Here is a 17,096-nt window from a genome sequence, read left to right as displayed (position 1 = left end):
CTATGATGACGGAGGATTGATGGTTCAACAGTATGAGTACTCAAGGTTTGAGCGTCATGAGTCGGTGCCTAAATTTCCGCCTCCGAAGGTTGAACGTATTATAGACGACCTTCCACCAAAGAAGCATAGGAAGAGAGCAAGGAAAGGCAACAATAAAGCTGCTACTATGATCCAGCCACCTCTGCAGCCTTAGGTTCAAGACCGTATACTTGTCCCCGATGCAGTGAAATACCATATCCCTGGTGAACCAATCCTACCTAAGGCATCGGTAGAGGCCATACACGACGATCTAAGGAGACTTCATGACGATGTGCTGCGCAGAGAGAAAAGCCTAATCACCTCGGAAAATCCAGGATACCCACTCTATGTGGTTAACGTGCCGCGGCAAAGGTTGTACGTCGACACATTCCCCGCAGAGAAGTTCTTCCTTTGATTCGGTTACATCTTTGACATGTTTCACTTGAAGAAGCTGGATTTTACGTGTGTCCGCCTTTATGCCTTGTACATGAACTACATCATCGGGATTGAGCAGATACCTTATATCTGTGTTGTTGACCCGTACTTCATGCACGAGGGCTTCTTGGCAGTCTATGCAAAGCATCGTGAATACGCGGGGGACTACATCATCTATTTCATGGTCGCCAATAAGGACAAGGAGACGATTCTCATGCCTTATCATCCCATGTAAGTCATCACGCGGATATCCTGCCTTCGATTTCAATCATTCATTTGCACAGTGGAGGCTAATTAATTTGAGGCGTGCTTATTTTGCGCAGCCATGGGTGCGCCATCCTCATCATCCTTTACCCACGATACTCCCACGCTCTTTACTTGGACTCGTTGAAGAATGAACAAAAAGGATTACACCCACATCAAGTCTGTTCTTGATAGTGCTATCTTTTTCTAAGGCGTACGGGGTGAAGAGATCTAGACCAAGAAGACTAGGAATGGCAACCCCGCCTTCAGCCATTAGACCGACTTCTGCTACATCCAGCAACCGAGTGATACTCTTAGTGATGGATTCTATGTCCTACACCACATGCTGGAGTACAGACGGGATCAACAGAACCTTCACATGTCACCTACATCCAGGGATGCCCATATTCTGCAATGGGCAAAGAACGTAGGAGATATCCCGGATCATCGACTTCGAGCTGAGTTATATCACATCCAGCGTGAACCTTTCCAAATCATCATGAAGGAGGTCCTCGAAAAAATAGGGATGTTCTACGAGGAAGGGCAAATGTCGCGGGAAGACGTCCAAACACGCGTAGTCGCTCATCATCTCGACCTAAAGCCTTTCACTAAGCTCGGGGGCTATCTACCTGACTTGGATGGATGGCACGACATGTTTGAGTGATTGTCGATATATGACAATGTGTCCATTTAGTAATACTTTATGTATGATGAAACTTTGAGTTATGCACGACGAAACTTTATTTGTGATGTAATTAAACCGTCCTCCTCGACTAGCGAAGATCACTCTAGTTAGGGCATTTTGGGTACGATGAACTTTGTTATTTATGCTTATGATATGTTGCTTCTATTTTTGCCAAGTCTGTCTCTTTCTGTTGCTCAACTATATATGTTGCATATCATCGACTCATGTGATGATGATGTAGGTGCATAGATCATCGATGGCGAAGAAGTGCTACGCCAGGAGTATACGACCAGTGGCAGGAGTGTCAGGCCCAGGTGTATCAGTTTTCGGTTTTTGAGTGATAGCCAGTAGTTAGTTTAGGTTCATGCTAGTGCAAGAGAGGGATACAAACTCATGTACTGCATAGTTCCGCTCTCACTCATAGTGATAGCTCTTCTCGTGTATATCATTGTTTAGATGGATGATGATATAGTTGCAAGTAATAGAGACTTGTATCGCTATTTTCGAGATGATGACGAGAGACCACTTTGTGTTGGATGATGATTATGATGATGACATGATTTGATGCTATCATTACATTTGTATGTGTATGATATCCTAAATATTATTGTATAAAGCATGTTCAAATATAAAACAAATATGCAGGAAAAAAACAAAAACTAATAAAACTATCAATAGTGAGGGGAATAAAGTTAGCAGCGGCACGCTAGATAAAATCGCCGCAGCTATTACTAGTAGCGCATTGCGCTAAAGCTCGCTGCTGCCAGCCATGTATAGCAGTAGCATGGAAAAACACGCGCTACTGATCCATACTACACTTGTATCACCTTCTCTTCGCCAAACTAGTGCACCTATACAATTCACCATTGTATTTGGTGTGTTGGGGACACAAGAGATTTCTTGTATTTGATTGCAGGGGTTGTTTGAAAGAGACCATCTTCATCCTACGCCTCTCACAGATTGATAAACCTTAGGTCATCCACTTAAGGGAAATCTGTTGTTGTCCTACAAAACTCTGCGCTTGGAGGCCCAACATGAGTCTACAAGAATAAGTTGTGTAGTAGACATCAAGCACCACTACCACCACAAGGAAATGAGCAAGCTCCAGCAACACCTGAGGGACATGTGCAAGATGATGAACATGTCATTACTCAGGCATGTCCTACCAATACAAAAATTGAAATTATGTTTATGTTTGCCAGCTTTGTAGTGTTGTATCCCTACAATTAATGCTTGATCCCCAACAGGAGCACAACCCTTCAGAAAATCCTATCATACAAGATCTGATGGTTGAGCTTATGATACAAAGGGTAATTTTTGTTAAGACCCCCTTTGTTCGTGCCATTTATTTCCAATAGTTCTATTAACTTTCCATGGTTGGTCATTTGAACATATGTTTACTCATGCAGAGGATAGTGATCGCACAAGGCCCTATTCTAGAATCAACATTCATTTCTGTTACCCAGCTAATGTTGAATCAAAGCCAAGGGAGCACAAGCAATCAGGGGAGCACAAACACCATTCAACAAGGTGACTTGTCCGAAAAGTTGCTCGCCCTAAAGAAGCAAAGAGACAAGGAGTTGGAAGACAAGAAACAAGTTGTACTTGCAGCAAGGAGAGAAGAACAGGAAAAGGAGGCATAGGATGCTGCCAGGAAGAGACGTCAGCAAGAAGAGAGGAAAGTAGTAGAGGTAGAGAGGAAGAGACAGTCAACTGCTCAGAACATAGAGAAGAGGAAAGAAGAAGAAGCACTAAAAAGACAAGTTCAAGTAGAGACAAGGCAGATCGTTTTGGAGACTAAGAAAACTATAGATGCTGAGAAAAAAACAAGGAAAGAGGCTGAGAAGAAGGCTCAAAGAGAATAAGTTGCTGCCAAGAAACAAGCAGAGAAAGAGACTATTGCAGCAAAAAAAGAAAAGCAGATAAGCAAGCATAGAAAGAGGCTGTTGCCACAAAAAGAAATGAGGACCTTAGTGTAGGTGCTAAAATCGGAAGATCTCGGGTAGAGGGGCCTGAGCTGGTGATCTTGGCATGATTGCAACAGGAAGAAAAGGGGACACGGTATTTCCCAGCTTCGGGCCCTCTCGAAGAGGTAAAACCCTACATCATGCTTGTATTGTATTGATTGTGGGCGGGGTACAAAGTACAAGATGATGTACCTCGAGACCGTATGAACTAAACCCTTCGGCTTATATAGGCGTCGGGGGCATCTAGGGTTACAAGTATGTCAGCTACAACTAGGGCTAACATGCCGATCATTTGAATACGCCTTGAAGTATACGCCAACTCTTTCTAGGATCCATCTTGAGTATACCGAGGGCTACATCATGAGTGGCATGTTCTTCATTTGTCGGTGGGTCCTCGGCCCGACCCATGAATGGAGGGCCGACGTGGTGTGCACCCCTAGTTCAGGACACCATCAGTGGCCCCTAAACTAGTCTTCAAGCCGAGGACACTGGTCCTTCCACGGAACGACTTCATCTTCTAGTCTTTGGCTTCATAGGTGAGCTCTATCTTCCACCTCGGCTTTTAGATCCGTGGACTATATCTGAACCCAAGGTTCTTTTTTAGTTCCACCATTGGCTTCTATGATCATGTGTAAATCCGAGCAATGATGGTCTCATTGGCTCCGAATACTCTTGATTGGGGACCTCAAGTCCGAAGTTCTTTGTATGCCGATGTCCATTCCTTGGAGGCGAAGTTTTATTCTCCGAGGATTCTTGATGACCCTTGGCAGGCTTGTGGTCCCACTTCTTGACATACTTGCCAAAAGGGAGTCATAGTGGGCCTTGATATCCGTTTTAGCGGCGTTTTTAACTTCCCTTCCTTGGTTCACATTCCCAAACAAGGCATAATGCATAGGAAACATGCGGAGTAACTATCCAGACTCAAGTATCCCATCTCAACGCGTCCTATCACGGTGAATATAAGCTTAAAGGAGACGTGATTTTACCTCCACCCCGCATGCTTCTTCCTTGTTCCAACGCAACTCTCCCTTCCATCTTCGCCTCTAGATCTCTAGCAATGGTGGACGCTTCGGGATCGTCAAAGCACCCGAACGGCCCCCTTGATGGAGACTGGTAGAGTTGCTCAGTTACCCAAGGGCAATTGAATCGTCTTGGGTATTTGCCTGATCCAGATTTCCACCAATCCGCCCTGGGCTGGTGGCCATAGATAGAGCAGTTCTCAATGACATGTATCCCACACCCAATGGGGCAGAGCGAATCTGCTTCATGCCCTATCTCCTTCGCGGGCTCGGCTTTCCCGTACATCCTTTCCCAATTGATTACATAGTGCAACAGCAACATATACAAAGCAAAAGATTGTCACTTCAAATACCTAAACAAACTACCAGCACTACAATGTCAACCACGCAGGGCCATTTGTTCATCTCCTAAACAAACTAGGCATTAACACTGACATAGCTAACAACACAAAGCACACCAATTCCATCATGTCCATCAGTTCTTCACCAGTGAAATAGCTACCAACACAGAAAGCAGAATGATTGTTGCCATCAGTGAATTCAACATCATCAGCATTTCATTACCTAAACCTAGGAGTAACCTAGGAGTGCCTCTGCTTGTTGCTTGCTCATGCTACCTGCAACCCTTCCATGAATTCCATCTTTAATGTATAGAAGCATAGTCCTTCCATCCATTGCACCTGCAAACCTTCTGTTCCTTGCTCTTTCATTTCTTGCTTGAGTCAACTCTCCCCTCCTATCCTCTGCAATGCCTAATGCATCTACTACATCATTATCAATGAGGAACTACTTATCCACAAGATAGGCAACATATTCCAACTCCCAATGCCTGAAATCAAAAGTGTCCTAATAACAAAATAGGCCAACAAACGCCATCTCAAATCACCATGACAAGTTCCACAAAAATCGACCAAAATGAAGAACTAGGGCTGCACTCCACATACAGTGTCAAGACACTTGTAAAAGACCCACCCTTCATGCGTCTCCGTGTTCGAGAGATAGAACTTCACGCCAGTGTGGCACTAAGGGCATCTGATGAGCGACACCACCACCGCATGGTCGCCGAGTGATGACCTAGCCGAGCTTGGCGGCATGGCGGCGGCAAGCAACCTCCAACACGACGGAGAAGGGCGGCGGCAAGCAAGCTCCAATGCAGAAGCGGCAAGCTAGCTCCAAAGCGGCGACAATGGCAAGTAATGAGGAATTAGGGATTTGATGAGTGCAAGGGGATTCCGCAACTTCGGGATTGAGGGGGGTCGACGGAAATTATATGAGGCGGCCAATTTACAAAAATAACCCCAAGCAAAATGACCCCACTTCACTTATGCGGGCGTGGACTCATCTGACTGGTCAAACTGCGCCGACAAGTGACATGCGCGGAACAGTGACCGTAGAATCACGTTCTGTTACACATGGCGATTGTATTGGCCGTATTCCTGAGCATGATGACAAAAGTGAGGTTTCTTCGCGAGTTCGGTGATTGCCAATGCATTTTACTCATTGAAATTACACCGACCCTCGTAAACGATGTATTGCTTATTTTCAATGAATAAAACTTCGGTGTTTTTTCCAAAAAAGAAAAACTGAAATTCCTGAATTCCTTTTTTTTTGCGGGTGAAATTCCTGAATTCCTTGAATAAACAGATCGACCGTTATTCTGGAAAAAGAAAGAAAACACCGCTAATTAAGGCCTCAATCTAAGGCCGGCCATAGTCCTCTTTATCTACAACCATTTGCAAGCGGTTTTGTAGAAGGCCCTAGTCAGCTGAGTCCAAAATATCGTGTTGCATGTACGGCGTGTACCGGCGAGCAGATGAAGCCTTCCCGTTGCCCCCGACCCGCATGTCCCGTGCTGAGTTGAGAGCGTCGCACGGCAAACCCGGCCGGCGTCCATGTCCCGCTTCCCCCTCCCCAACGATGCAACGGCACTTATAAGAAGCCACGGGGCCTGTGGAGGTTTGTTACTCCCCTTGTTTACCGTGGGAGCCCCTCCTTCCTCCCGCTAACTCCGCCCCGAACCGCCCGCGCCCCTGCAACCGCAACTCCATTCCCCCACTCACTCCATCCAGTCCTCCTCTTTTACTTGGTCTCGTCTCGCCGTCCACTGCGCCAGCGGCAGCAGCACCAGCCTTCGGCGTCGTTGCGAGGGAAGGGAGGCAGGATGCTCACCTTCACCGAGCTGTCGTGCCCGGCGGGCGGCGGCGGCGGCGGCGAGGACGCGCCCCGCTCCGTCGACTCGCAGCTCTGGCTGGCCTGCGCGGGGAGCATGTGCACCGTGCCGCCCGTCGGCGCCGCCGTCTACTACTTCCCGCAGGGCCACGCCGAGCAGGCCGCCGGCGCCGTCGACCTGTCCGCCGCGCGCGTCCCGGCCTTCCTCCCCTGCCGCGTCTCCGCCGTGCGCTTCATGGCCGACCCGCACAGCGACGAGGTCTTCGCCAAGATCCGCCTCGTCCCGCTCCGCCAGGGCGACCCGGCGGTCGACGTGGGCGACGCCGCCGCCGAAGGGAGGGCGCAGGACGACCGCCCCAAGCCGGCGTCCTTCGCCAAGACGCTCACGCAGTCCGACGCCAACAACGGCGGCGGCTTCTCGGTCCCACGCTTCTGCGCCGAGACCATCTTCCCGCCGCTCGACTACAGCTCGGAGCCGCCCGTGCAGAACATCTTCGTCAAGGACGTGCACGGGGACGAGTTCAAGTTCCGCCACATCTACCGGGGCACCCCGCGCCGCCACCTGCTCACCACCGGCTGGAGCAACTTCGTGAACCAGAAGAAGCTCCTCGCCGGCGACTCCATCGTCTTCCTGCGCAGCGAGGGCGGCGACGTCCACGTCGGCATCCGCCGCGCCAAGCGCGTCTTCTGCGACGAGGGCCACTCCGGGTGGGACCACTACAGGGGCCTGATGCGCGGCAATGCCAGCTCCGGCGACGGCGGCGCGTCCGCCAAGGGGAAGGTCCCCGCCGAGGACGTGGTCGCGGCGGCGAGGATGGCCGCCACCGGGCAGCCGTTCGAGGTGGTGTACTACCCGCGGGCGAGCACCCCGGAGTTCTGCGTGCGCGCGGGCGCGGTGAGGGCGGCCATGCAGGTGCAGTGGTGCCCCGGCATGCGCTTCAAGATGGCGTTCGAGACCGAGGACTCGTCGCGGATCAGCTGGTTCATGGGCACCGTCGCCGGCATCCACGCCGCGGACCCCAGCCGGTGGCCGCAGTCGCCCTGGCGGCTCCTCCAGGTACGCCCGGCACACTCTGGAGATTCTCTTGAACGAACTAGCTTCCAGACCATCAACCCACATGGCAACTCTCAATGCCATGGGACCATATGGCATATGGTACCAAATCGATGATTAATAATCGTATTCCTCCATGAATCCGCAGGTGACCTGGGACGAGCCGGAGCTCCTGCAGAACGTGAAGCGCGTGTGCCCGTGGCTGGTGGAGCTCGTGTCGAGCATGCCCAACCTCCACCTGCCGTCCTTCTCGCCGCCGCGCAAGAAGCCGCGGATCCCTTCCTACGCCGACTTCCCCTTCGAGGGGCAGCTCTTCCACCCGCCGCCGCCGCCGTTCCCGCCCAACCACCACCACCACCACCAGCAGGACCAACTCCTGCACCACAGCTTCCCATTCTTCCCCTTCCCGGACAGCAATGGTGCTCCTCTCGCAGGGATACAGGGAGCCAGGCATGCGCAATTCGGTCCGTCCTTTTCGGATCTCCACCTCAGCAACCTGCAGTCGAGCCTGCTCTACGCGGGCGGCGTCCGCCGCCCCGCCGCCGACCACGTCGCTCCTCGCGCACCAAGAACGATCAGCACCGACCTGACGATCGGCACCTCGCCCGCCCGCGAAGACGACAACATCACGACGCGCGCTCCGACAAAGAAGAAGGCCGGCGACGTCGTCAAGCCGGCGCCGACCCTGCTGCTCTTCGGGCAGGCGATACTGACCGAGGAGCAGATGAAATCCAGCAGCGCCGGCGGCGAGGCAGCCACCTCGCCGGTAGCCGGCGGGTGCGGCTCGCCCAACTGGGACGCGGAGAAGGCGCCCAACCTCTCGGAAGGCTCCGGCTCCGGCTCCGGCGTGATCCAGGGCAGCCCAAGCAACAACAACACGTCCTCCTGGAGGCTGCAGTGGTTCGGGGACAGCAGCGGCCAGGCCGCGCCGGAGCTGGGGCTGGAGCCCGGGCAGTGCAAGGTGTTCGTGGAGTCGGACGCCGTGGGGCGCAACCTGGACCTCTCGGCGCTGGGGTCGTTCGAGGAGCTGTACAGCCGCATGTCCGAGATGTTCGGCATGGAGTGCGCTGAACTGAGGAACCACGTGCTCTACCGCAGCGCCGCCGGCGAGGTGAAGCACATCGGCGATGAGCCTTTCAGGTGGGCAGCACTTTAATGTCACTTGAAAGCATTGATCACTCGTTATGAATGAATTCTTGTGCTGAAAAACGACGTTGAATTTGCAGCGCGTTCGTGAAATCGGCCCGGAGGCTGACGATCCTGACGGACGCCGGCAGCGACAACATCGGGGGCTAGGAAGGAAGGAAGCAAGCAGAATCGTCATTAGCCGAATAACTTAGGTCGCCGGCCACTCCAAGTCCTCAACAGCGAGCAATAAGCCGGACTAGCGCCACCCCCTACGTGTACAGCTGAACTGCAAGCTGTGGTTTTTTCCCGAGTTAGCTCATTTCCCTTTCATTTTCTCGCCGCCGTAGCCGTAGGAGCTGCAAAACAAACCAAATCAATGTGGCAGCAGCACCACTCCACTCTGGACACCTTTCATGATCCCCTGCGTACGCTACGTATCTCTCTCTGCTCTGCTCCGGGCTGGGCATGATGGGGCAGTGCATTAACGGCTCCAGGTCCGGGTCCTCCATGCCATTGCCGTGTCCTTTGCTCGCAGTGGCAAACATAACTCCGCTGCCTGCCCATTTTGGCGCGGGGAGACGATACTCCATGAGATGGACGTTTCATCTAACCGGATCGACCAAAAGAACAGTGCACCACCGCGCCAGTGACCGGCCGACCGGGACCCCGACCTCGCATCAACCCATTATTCCCTGCGCGTATACTGTTCCTCTCCTGATGTTGGAGTACTAGTAGTATTTCCTTTCCTTTTTGCACTGCTGAAAACTGAGGCGCGGAGCCACCCACCGGCGCACGTATCTGCGATCCTGTTACGCCTAACTTTTGGTGTTTTGCGTCCTCCGTTGTTCTTATCACCGCGTCGTCGCCTATCTGAATATCAGCACTGTCGTCAGCGACGGTGTAGACTGCACCCTGTACAGTTGCAATACGTGCTCGGCCGTGGGGTTGGACCGACGACGACCGTTGGCCGGAAGAGGTCACGGAGAAGGCCTCCGTCCCGTCAGCCGTTTGGGCTCGGTTGCTCGGCTGGTCTTGCTTGTCCGGCAAGTGTTCTTGACCACGTCCCTGTCACCACGAAGACGACAGGAGCGAGGGGAGGGGAGCGGAGGGGAAGAGGCGAAGCAAGGCCGTGAGATCGGTCGGGCAAGTCGCAGGGGAAGGTGAAAGAATGTTGCACCGCGAGCGATAGGAGCGCGCCATCACTCGGACAGGCGCTTTCGAGAGGGAGGGGGGGGGGGGGGGGGGGGGGGGGGGGCGGTCGGGCGGTTCACGTTACTGTTATGACCTATAAGGCTAACAAAATCCCGATTCGACCTCACTTTGAAAAAAATATCGTTTCTAACCTTTTTAGGAGATGTCAACATCCCTGACGTCTGGATTGCGAAGCAGACGCCACGGATCCTGGCGTCTGGCCCTGGCCCGCACTGCCCGCCTGCATGTTGACCAGCTGACGTGGCAAAGGGGCCAGACGCCAGGGACCCTGGCGTCTGGCCCTGGTAAGTGGATAACCCACGGGAGAGTGTGTGAGACCCACCCCACACACTTTCCCCAATCCACAACCCGAGCTTGAAGAACACTTGGAGCTCTCATACTCTCTCCTACCCCTCAAGCTCCCCCTCAAATCCTCTCCAAAAGGTGCATCCCTTAGGTGGATTTTTCCATCACTTTGCTGCTCTTGGTAATCTCCCCCAAATCATCCAATTATTTTTTGTTAAATCTTGTTATTTTTGTTGCATTTTATACATGTTGGTGGAACCCTAGTTCATGTTTTCTCCCCCTTATGTTAGTGTGAATGGCTTGGTTAACTTTGATAATATAGTGCTATGCATGGTGTGTAGTAGGAATATATGTTTGTTGAGTAGAAAGATTGGGGGTTAGGGTTAGTTAGTGATTAGGGTTAACTTTGCTTAGTGTGTGTTAATTAGTGATACTTTTGTGGACATGACCAATAATTTAGTGTTGATATGATTTGGATATAATAAGATGTATTTGGATAAACACCAATTCTCATTGAAGTCTTAAATGCATTCATGTTATTTTTAGATGGAGAGACTTGTTAATGTTCATTACATTGACAAGGAGGCATTCTTGAGTAACAATGCCGACACGGGTGAGGAACCATTGGTTTTTGATACAAGCCCTAGCTATGAGGATGTTGTTGCAAAAGTGAGACAAGTTTTGAAGTGGATGGACACCAATGTTGATGTTAAGTTAATAGGAAGGTATGATGTTGGAGTTGGAGCCAAATCTCGCTTGAAAAGTATGCCTATCACCTCGGATTTGCATTGGGATGTATACAAGGAAAAAGTATCCCAATCGGAAGACAAGTCACTTGAATTGTTTGCCACCAAGGTTGAATCTCCTCGGTTTACCTTTGATTTGAACCGGCATGTCTCTTCCCCAATGGATGACATGAGCGAGAGGACAATGGTGCCACTTGTTGAGCATAGGGTTGTGGTTGATGCCCCCAATGTTTATCCCCCACCACATCCCCGTGTACCATCTATTAAAGCAAATGAGGTTGAGTTGTATGCCCCCAATGCTTCTAGCCAACCACCAACTAGCCAAGCAAATGAAGTTGAGGTGATTGCTAGTGACGGAGTAATTCAAGAGGATGAAGATGCTTATGATGACGACGAAGAGCAAGAGGAAGGGTTTCATGGTAATGATGTTGGTGACTTGGATGCGTACATAGCGCAAAAGGACATGGATCGTGACTTGCCTTTTAGGCGTCAATATGCGTATGACTCGGATGACGAGGGTCCAGTTGAACAGTTGGACGAGGATGGATTCACAAAGGAGGAGAACCAAATCCACTTTGAGCTGACGGGCTTACAAAAAAGAACTCACTTGTTTAAAGATCTCAGCCTTGCCCATAAAGCTGTTGTTGACGGTGGAATGAGAATGACGGCGATTGAGCCAACACCATGCCCGGATCCAGGAGAACCAAGGGTGGAGAATGAGGACGAGAATGCTTATTTGAAGAAAGGAGTGAAGTTTCTGAGCTTGCCTATGCTGAAGTTTTGGTTGGCTGACTATGCCATTCGAAACCATAGGCCATTTTATGTTGAGCACTCCGACATGAAGTTGCGTTACACCGTGGTGTGTGAGCAAGAAGGATGCCCATGGAAGGTTCGTGCAAGAAAGCTTAAAGAAACCGAAGAATGGGTGTTAAAAAGTTGTGTTGCCACTCATAGATGCAAACCTCCATCTAAACGACTTAGAAAGACACACCGTCAACTCACATCTGAGTATCTCGGATACAAATGGATGAAAGACATAGGCTTTGATCCCACTGTGAAAGTGAGGTTTCTCATGCGGACGGTGAAAAAACAATTTGGTTATGAAGTCAAGTATGGGAAGGCATGGAAGGCAAAGGCAAATGCTATTAGGATGTTGTATGGTGGTTACGAAGAAGCATACAACCAGCTCCCAAGGTTGTTGGCCGCCATTGCACATAGGAACCCGGGCATGTTTCATGTGGTCGAGGATCACGAGGGAGTGTTCCACCGTGCCTTCTGGAGTTATGGACAATGTGTGGAGGCGTTTCAGCATTGTCGTCCGGTCTTGTCTATAGATGGCACGTTCTTGACCGGTAGATACAAGGGCACACTAATGGTAGCAATGGCGCACTCATCAAACGACAATGTGTTGCCGTGTGCATTTGCTTTGGTGCCTTCCGAGCACCAAGACAACTGGGAGTGGTTCATGGGTCATGTTAGGCATAACGTGATTGGGGCTAGGGAGGTATGCATCATATCGGACCGGCATCATGGCATACTCAAGGCAATGGACATTGTTATTCCAGGATTTCCAAAGCTTCACCACAGATGGTGCATGAGGCATTTCGTGGCCAACTTTTACCGGGCATGTAAGAGCAAGGAGCTCAGCAAAGACCTTACCCATGTATGTGTGGCCTTCACCACCCAAGGTTTCGATGCTCGGTACAACAAACTCTTTGCAGCGGTGAACGAAGGGGGAAAAGACTTCTTAACTAGGAATTTAAGCGAGAAGCACAAGTGGGCACGCGCTCATGACGATGGTGGTTGGCGATATGGCGACATGACGAGCAATCTGGTAGAATGTTTCAACAATGTGTTGAAGGGTGCTCGTGCATTGCCGGTGACTGCAATAGTGGAGTACACCTTCTTCAAGCTTAATGAGTACTTTCAGAGGCATTCTGAAGAGACTGCAAAATGGATAGGTGAAAAAAAGGATTATCCGGAAAAGGTTGATGAATGGTTGCAGTTACAAGCAAGCAAGTCTTCACGGCAACAAGTTATCATATTCGATAGAATTGAAATGATCTATCAAATTGATGAGCCAGGTGGCACAACACGAGACGGTAGACAATATGGTGGTGCTGCATTTGAGGTGAAACTGAAGACTCGGTGGTGCCAGTGCGAGAGGCCTAGTAAGTATCATTGGCCATGCTCGCATTTGATAACGGCGGCGAAGGCGAGAAACATACATGTTTGTGATGGAAAAACCGTGCGGATGCAAGAGTTCCATCTGGAAGCTACTAGGTTGACATGGGCGCCAAGATTTCGCCCTTTCTTGGACCAATCACAGTGGCCTGAGTACCATGGCCCTCATATTAGGCCAGACCCTCTTCTGAAGGTGGAGACGAAGGGTAGAAGGAGAACTAAGAGGTTCAGGGGTGATATGGATGACCTGGCTGGATACACTGGCATGAAACAATTTGGTAGCGGTCATTTCATGGAGGCTCCTGACACTATCAACTGTGGGGTGTGCGGTGAAGGGGGACACAATGAGCGGACATGCAAGAATAAGAAAACCAAAAAAAGAAAAACAAGTCGTGGAGGCGGCACCGATGGTGAACGAGGTGGAAGAGGTGACGGTGGTGGTGGTCGAGGAAGCACAAGTGTCAGAGGTGGTAGTGGTGGTCGTAGAGGGAGCACAAGTGCTAGAGGTGCTAGTGTTCGTAGAGGGAGTACAAGTGCTAGAGGTGGTGGTCGAGCTAGCACAAGTGCTAGAGGTGGTGGTCGAGCAAGCACAAGTGCTAGTGGTGGTGGTCGAGCTAGCACAAGTGCTAGAGGTGGTGGTCGAGCTACCACAAATGCTAGAGGTGGTGGTCGAGCAGGCACAAGTGCTAGAGGTGGTGGTGGTCGGAGAGGAAGCACAAGTGCTAGAGGTGGTGGTGGTCGTAGAGGAATGGTTGATAATGGATCGGCCTTCGGTTATTTGCTTAATCCAGATGGTTGATCTAATAATAATGGTATATTATTTGTTCATACAATTCCTAGCATTTATTCATTTACTGTATTTACGCATTTACTCTCTTTATGTCTTGTGCTAACAATTGTTCTTTTTGTAGGCATGGCTTCATCCGGTTCCAGGACGAGGCCGGCGTGCGCGGACCAAGAGGACATGCCGAAGACGTGGATGGAGGCCAGTTTGGACAAGGAGAAGGAGAAGGATGTGCCCACACCATCATGTTGGTGTGCTGATGTTTGCAAGCTGAAGGTGTCCACTGACCGCAACAAGTCATGGACAGAAGGTAGAAGGTTTTTCGTGTGTCCCAACTATGCACATGATCGTCGAAGGCCAACTAACGCATATGACATACCACCGGTATGTTAGGTGTACATACAAAAAACATCAACAAGTTGTCACTCATATGTCTAACAAAAACATGGTTTATATGTAGTCCCCTCCTCCACTTTGCAAGTACTTCACTTGGATAGATCACGAGGTACCAAAAGATGTCCAAGAGGACCAACGTCGAGATTGGTTACGGAGGCAGCGCCTATTCGAGGAGTCCTATGCACGGGGATTGGAGCGGGAGCGTCGTGACAAGGAGGCTCGTGAGCGCAAGAAGCGTGAGGAAGAGAGGGCACGCAAAGAGAAGGAGGCTCGTCAAGAAGAGAGGGCAAGAAAACTTGCAAGGGCTCGCGATGCACGAGAGGAGGACGAGGCATGTGACAAGAAGGGAAAGTGGCCCCATACTACTCAGTAGACAAATGGAAAGGCACCGGCGTCGATGATGAACTGTCGAGACTTTGTTTAATGTATCAACTTGTTATTCGAGACCTTGTGTGGTCATGAACTACTTATGCCATTCGAGACATCGTGTATGATGAACTTGTAATTCGAGACTATTTGAGAATGTGCAAACTATGTTCGTCATTCGAGACTAGTTAGTATGCTTTGTTCATATTTTTGGTTGAGACTAGCATGCTTTATTCATATTTAATAGTGTGTGAAGTTGCTAAGCAAAAAGACAGAAGTGTGTGCAAAAACACCAGGTCCACACCCAGACGCCAAGGTCCATGGCGTCTGGTTCATTTTGCTCACGCAGAAGACCAGACACATGCCTGATGTGTCTAATGGACACCCAGACGCCAAGGTCCATGGCGTCTGCCTCCCACACCCAGACGCCAGGGACCCTGGCGTCTGGCTCATTTTGCTCGCGCAGGAGACCAGACACCCTGTCTGATGTGTCTGATCGACACCCAGACGCCAAGGTTCATGGCGTCTGCCTGCCACACCCAGACGCCAGGGTCCCTGACGTCTGGATCATTTTGCTCATGCAGGAGACCAGACACCCTGTCTGATGTGTCTGATGGACATCCAGACGCCAAGGTCCGTGGCGTCTGGTATCCAGAGAGCATTTTTGCAGTTATCTGTCTGATGGATAAGATTCGAGTGGATAAGATTTTTTGAGCCCACCTCTAGCCCTATCATCCATTCATCTCCTCCTCTACCCCTCTCATTTCATTCATATCCACCCACTCTCACCTCTAGCCCTGCCAACATCACTCCCTCATCCAGCACCCTAACCCCGCTCAAATCTCTCACGAATCGGGCCGGTTTCACCGTTGGATCTTCAGGATTTCGAAACTAGAAGGTAAATCAACTCCACCCCTATTTTTTGGTTGGTTTAATGTATTATAGTTTTGTGAAAACCCTAGTTTGTTTTCCTCGTGGTTTAATGTAAGATAGGTTAGCTACTAAGAGATTTGTGTGTTGTAGATGGCTAAGCAGTGGGTGCTTAGCCCTGTTGTTCATGTCCAAGGCTTGTCTCCATGTGTTGTGCAAGTTAGTGAAGTGGACCTCACTTTCGATTGGTTGAAGACTAAATTCATGTTGAAGCAAGGGTTGAAGGAAGAGGATTTTGTGTACTATGTCAGCAGGAGGCAGTCAGATGGCCCCGGGGAAAGAAAATTGGTTGACATAACTGATGATGACAAGATTCAAGAAATGCTGGAAGAATGGGAATGGAAAAGGGTTGTTGACTTGAATTGCTACAGGAAACCGAGTTATAAGTGATGTTCATGTCGTTTCAACCATCGTGGTCATGAACTACTTATGTCATTTGAGACATTGTATGTGATGAACTTCTCATTCGAGACTATTTGTGTAATTTGAACTATGTTTGTAATTTGCTATGTCATTCGAGACATTGTATCGTAGACCATCGTGGTCATGAACTATGTTTGTCATTTGCTATTAAATATATATGTCATTCGATACTATGTTGTGACAAAATATGAACAAAATGAAAAAACTACTACACCAGGGCCAGACGCCAAGTACCATGGCGTCTGCTCCCCTGACTTAGACCAGACGCCAAGGACCATGGCGTCTGCTACCCTGACTTAGACCAGACGCCAAGGACCATGGCGTCTGCCCCCCTGACTTAGACCAGACGCCAATGACCCTGGCGTCTGGGTCCCTGTACATAATATTTGACATACTATTTGACACAGGAAGACAACACATATATAATAATATGACATGTTCATAGAACACAGAAGATAGCACATTTCACAGAATTTTCACCACGACAAATTCTTGCATACAAACGACAACAAGTCCACAGATTTTTCATCACGACAAATTCATGCATACATAAGACATCAAGTGCATACATAAGACATCAAATTCAAGACAACCTAAGAAGTTTTTACCACGACAACAAGAAGCTCACTTCCTCCTTCCTCTCTTCACCATGGTTGCAAGTGAAAGGCTCCTCCTCTTCGCTAGTCTCCTCCTTCTCCTCTTTGTTGTATGCCTCCTCCTCCGCCTCAGTGTTGGCCTTATATCTTTGCATTCCTATTGGGATAAGATTATGAGGATACTCCGGACTATGGAATTGTGTGTTCCATGTCTTATTTCAACCTTTCTTGCCTGGTGTCTTAGCTATGGCTTTGCCTTTCCTAGATGGTTGTGGAGCATTGCCTTGTGTTGGTTGTGTAACCTGTGATGGTTGTGGAGCATCAACATCATACTCATGATCCTCTTCATGTGTTGCATCATACTCATGCTCCTCATGATGTGTTGGCTCCTCTTGATGTGATGGCTCCTCTTCATGGAACTCCTCCTCCATGTCCTCATCGTTCTGTAGATAACGC

The 17,096-nt window shown here is 49.9% G+C and overlaps 1 protein-coding gene across 1 annotated transcript; it reads left to right on the top strand.

Moving 5' to 3' along the window:
- The first annotated feature begins 6,161 nt into the window (after positions 1-6,161).
- Positions 6,162-9,048, top strand: LOC123046097 (auxin response factor 10). The gene is made up of 3 exons (XM_044469385.1): positions 6,162-7,593; positions 7,739-8,730; positions 8,817-9,048. The coding sequence occupies exons 1-3, from the start codon at positions 6,529-6,531 to the stop codon at positions 8,884-8,886; spliced, it is 2,127 nt and encodes a 708-aa protein (XP_044325320.1). The 5' UTR covers positions 6,162-6,528; the 3' UTR covers positions 8,887-9,048.
- The last annotated feature ends 8,048 nt before the right edge of the window (positions 9,049-17,096 follow it).

Source organism: Triticum aestivum, chromosome 2B (genome assembly GCF_018294505.1).
Source record: "Triticum aestivum cultivar Chinese Spring chromosome 2B, IWGSC CS RefSeq v2.1, whole genome shotgun sequence".
In the NCBI taxonomy this organism is placed as follows: Eukaryota; Viridiplantae; Streptophyta; class Magnoliopsida; order Poales; family Poaceae; genus Triticum; species Triticum aestivum.
Note: the sequence above shows the minus strand (reverse complement) of the source record. Positions and strands in the feature narration are given on the sequence as shown.

Bases quoted from the DNA above. Each gene is read 5' to 3' on its own strand.
- LOC123046097 (XM_044469385.1), top strand. From the start codon at position 6,529: ATGCTCACCTTCACCGAGCTGTCGTGCCCGGCGGGCGGCGGCGGCGGC. The intron at 7,594-7,738 runs GTACGCCCGGCA...ATGAATCCGCAG, and splicing joins CGCCCTGGCGGCTCCTCCAG to GTGACCTGGGACGAGCCGGA. The intron at 8,731-8,816 runs GTGGGCAGCACT...TTGAATTTGCAG, and splicing joins ATCGGCGATGAGCCTTTCAG to CGCGTTCGTGAAATCGGCCC.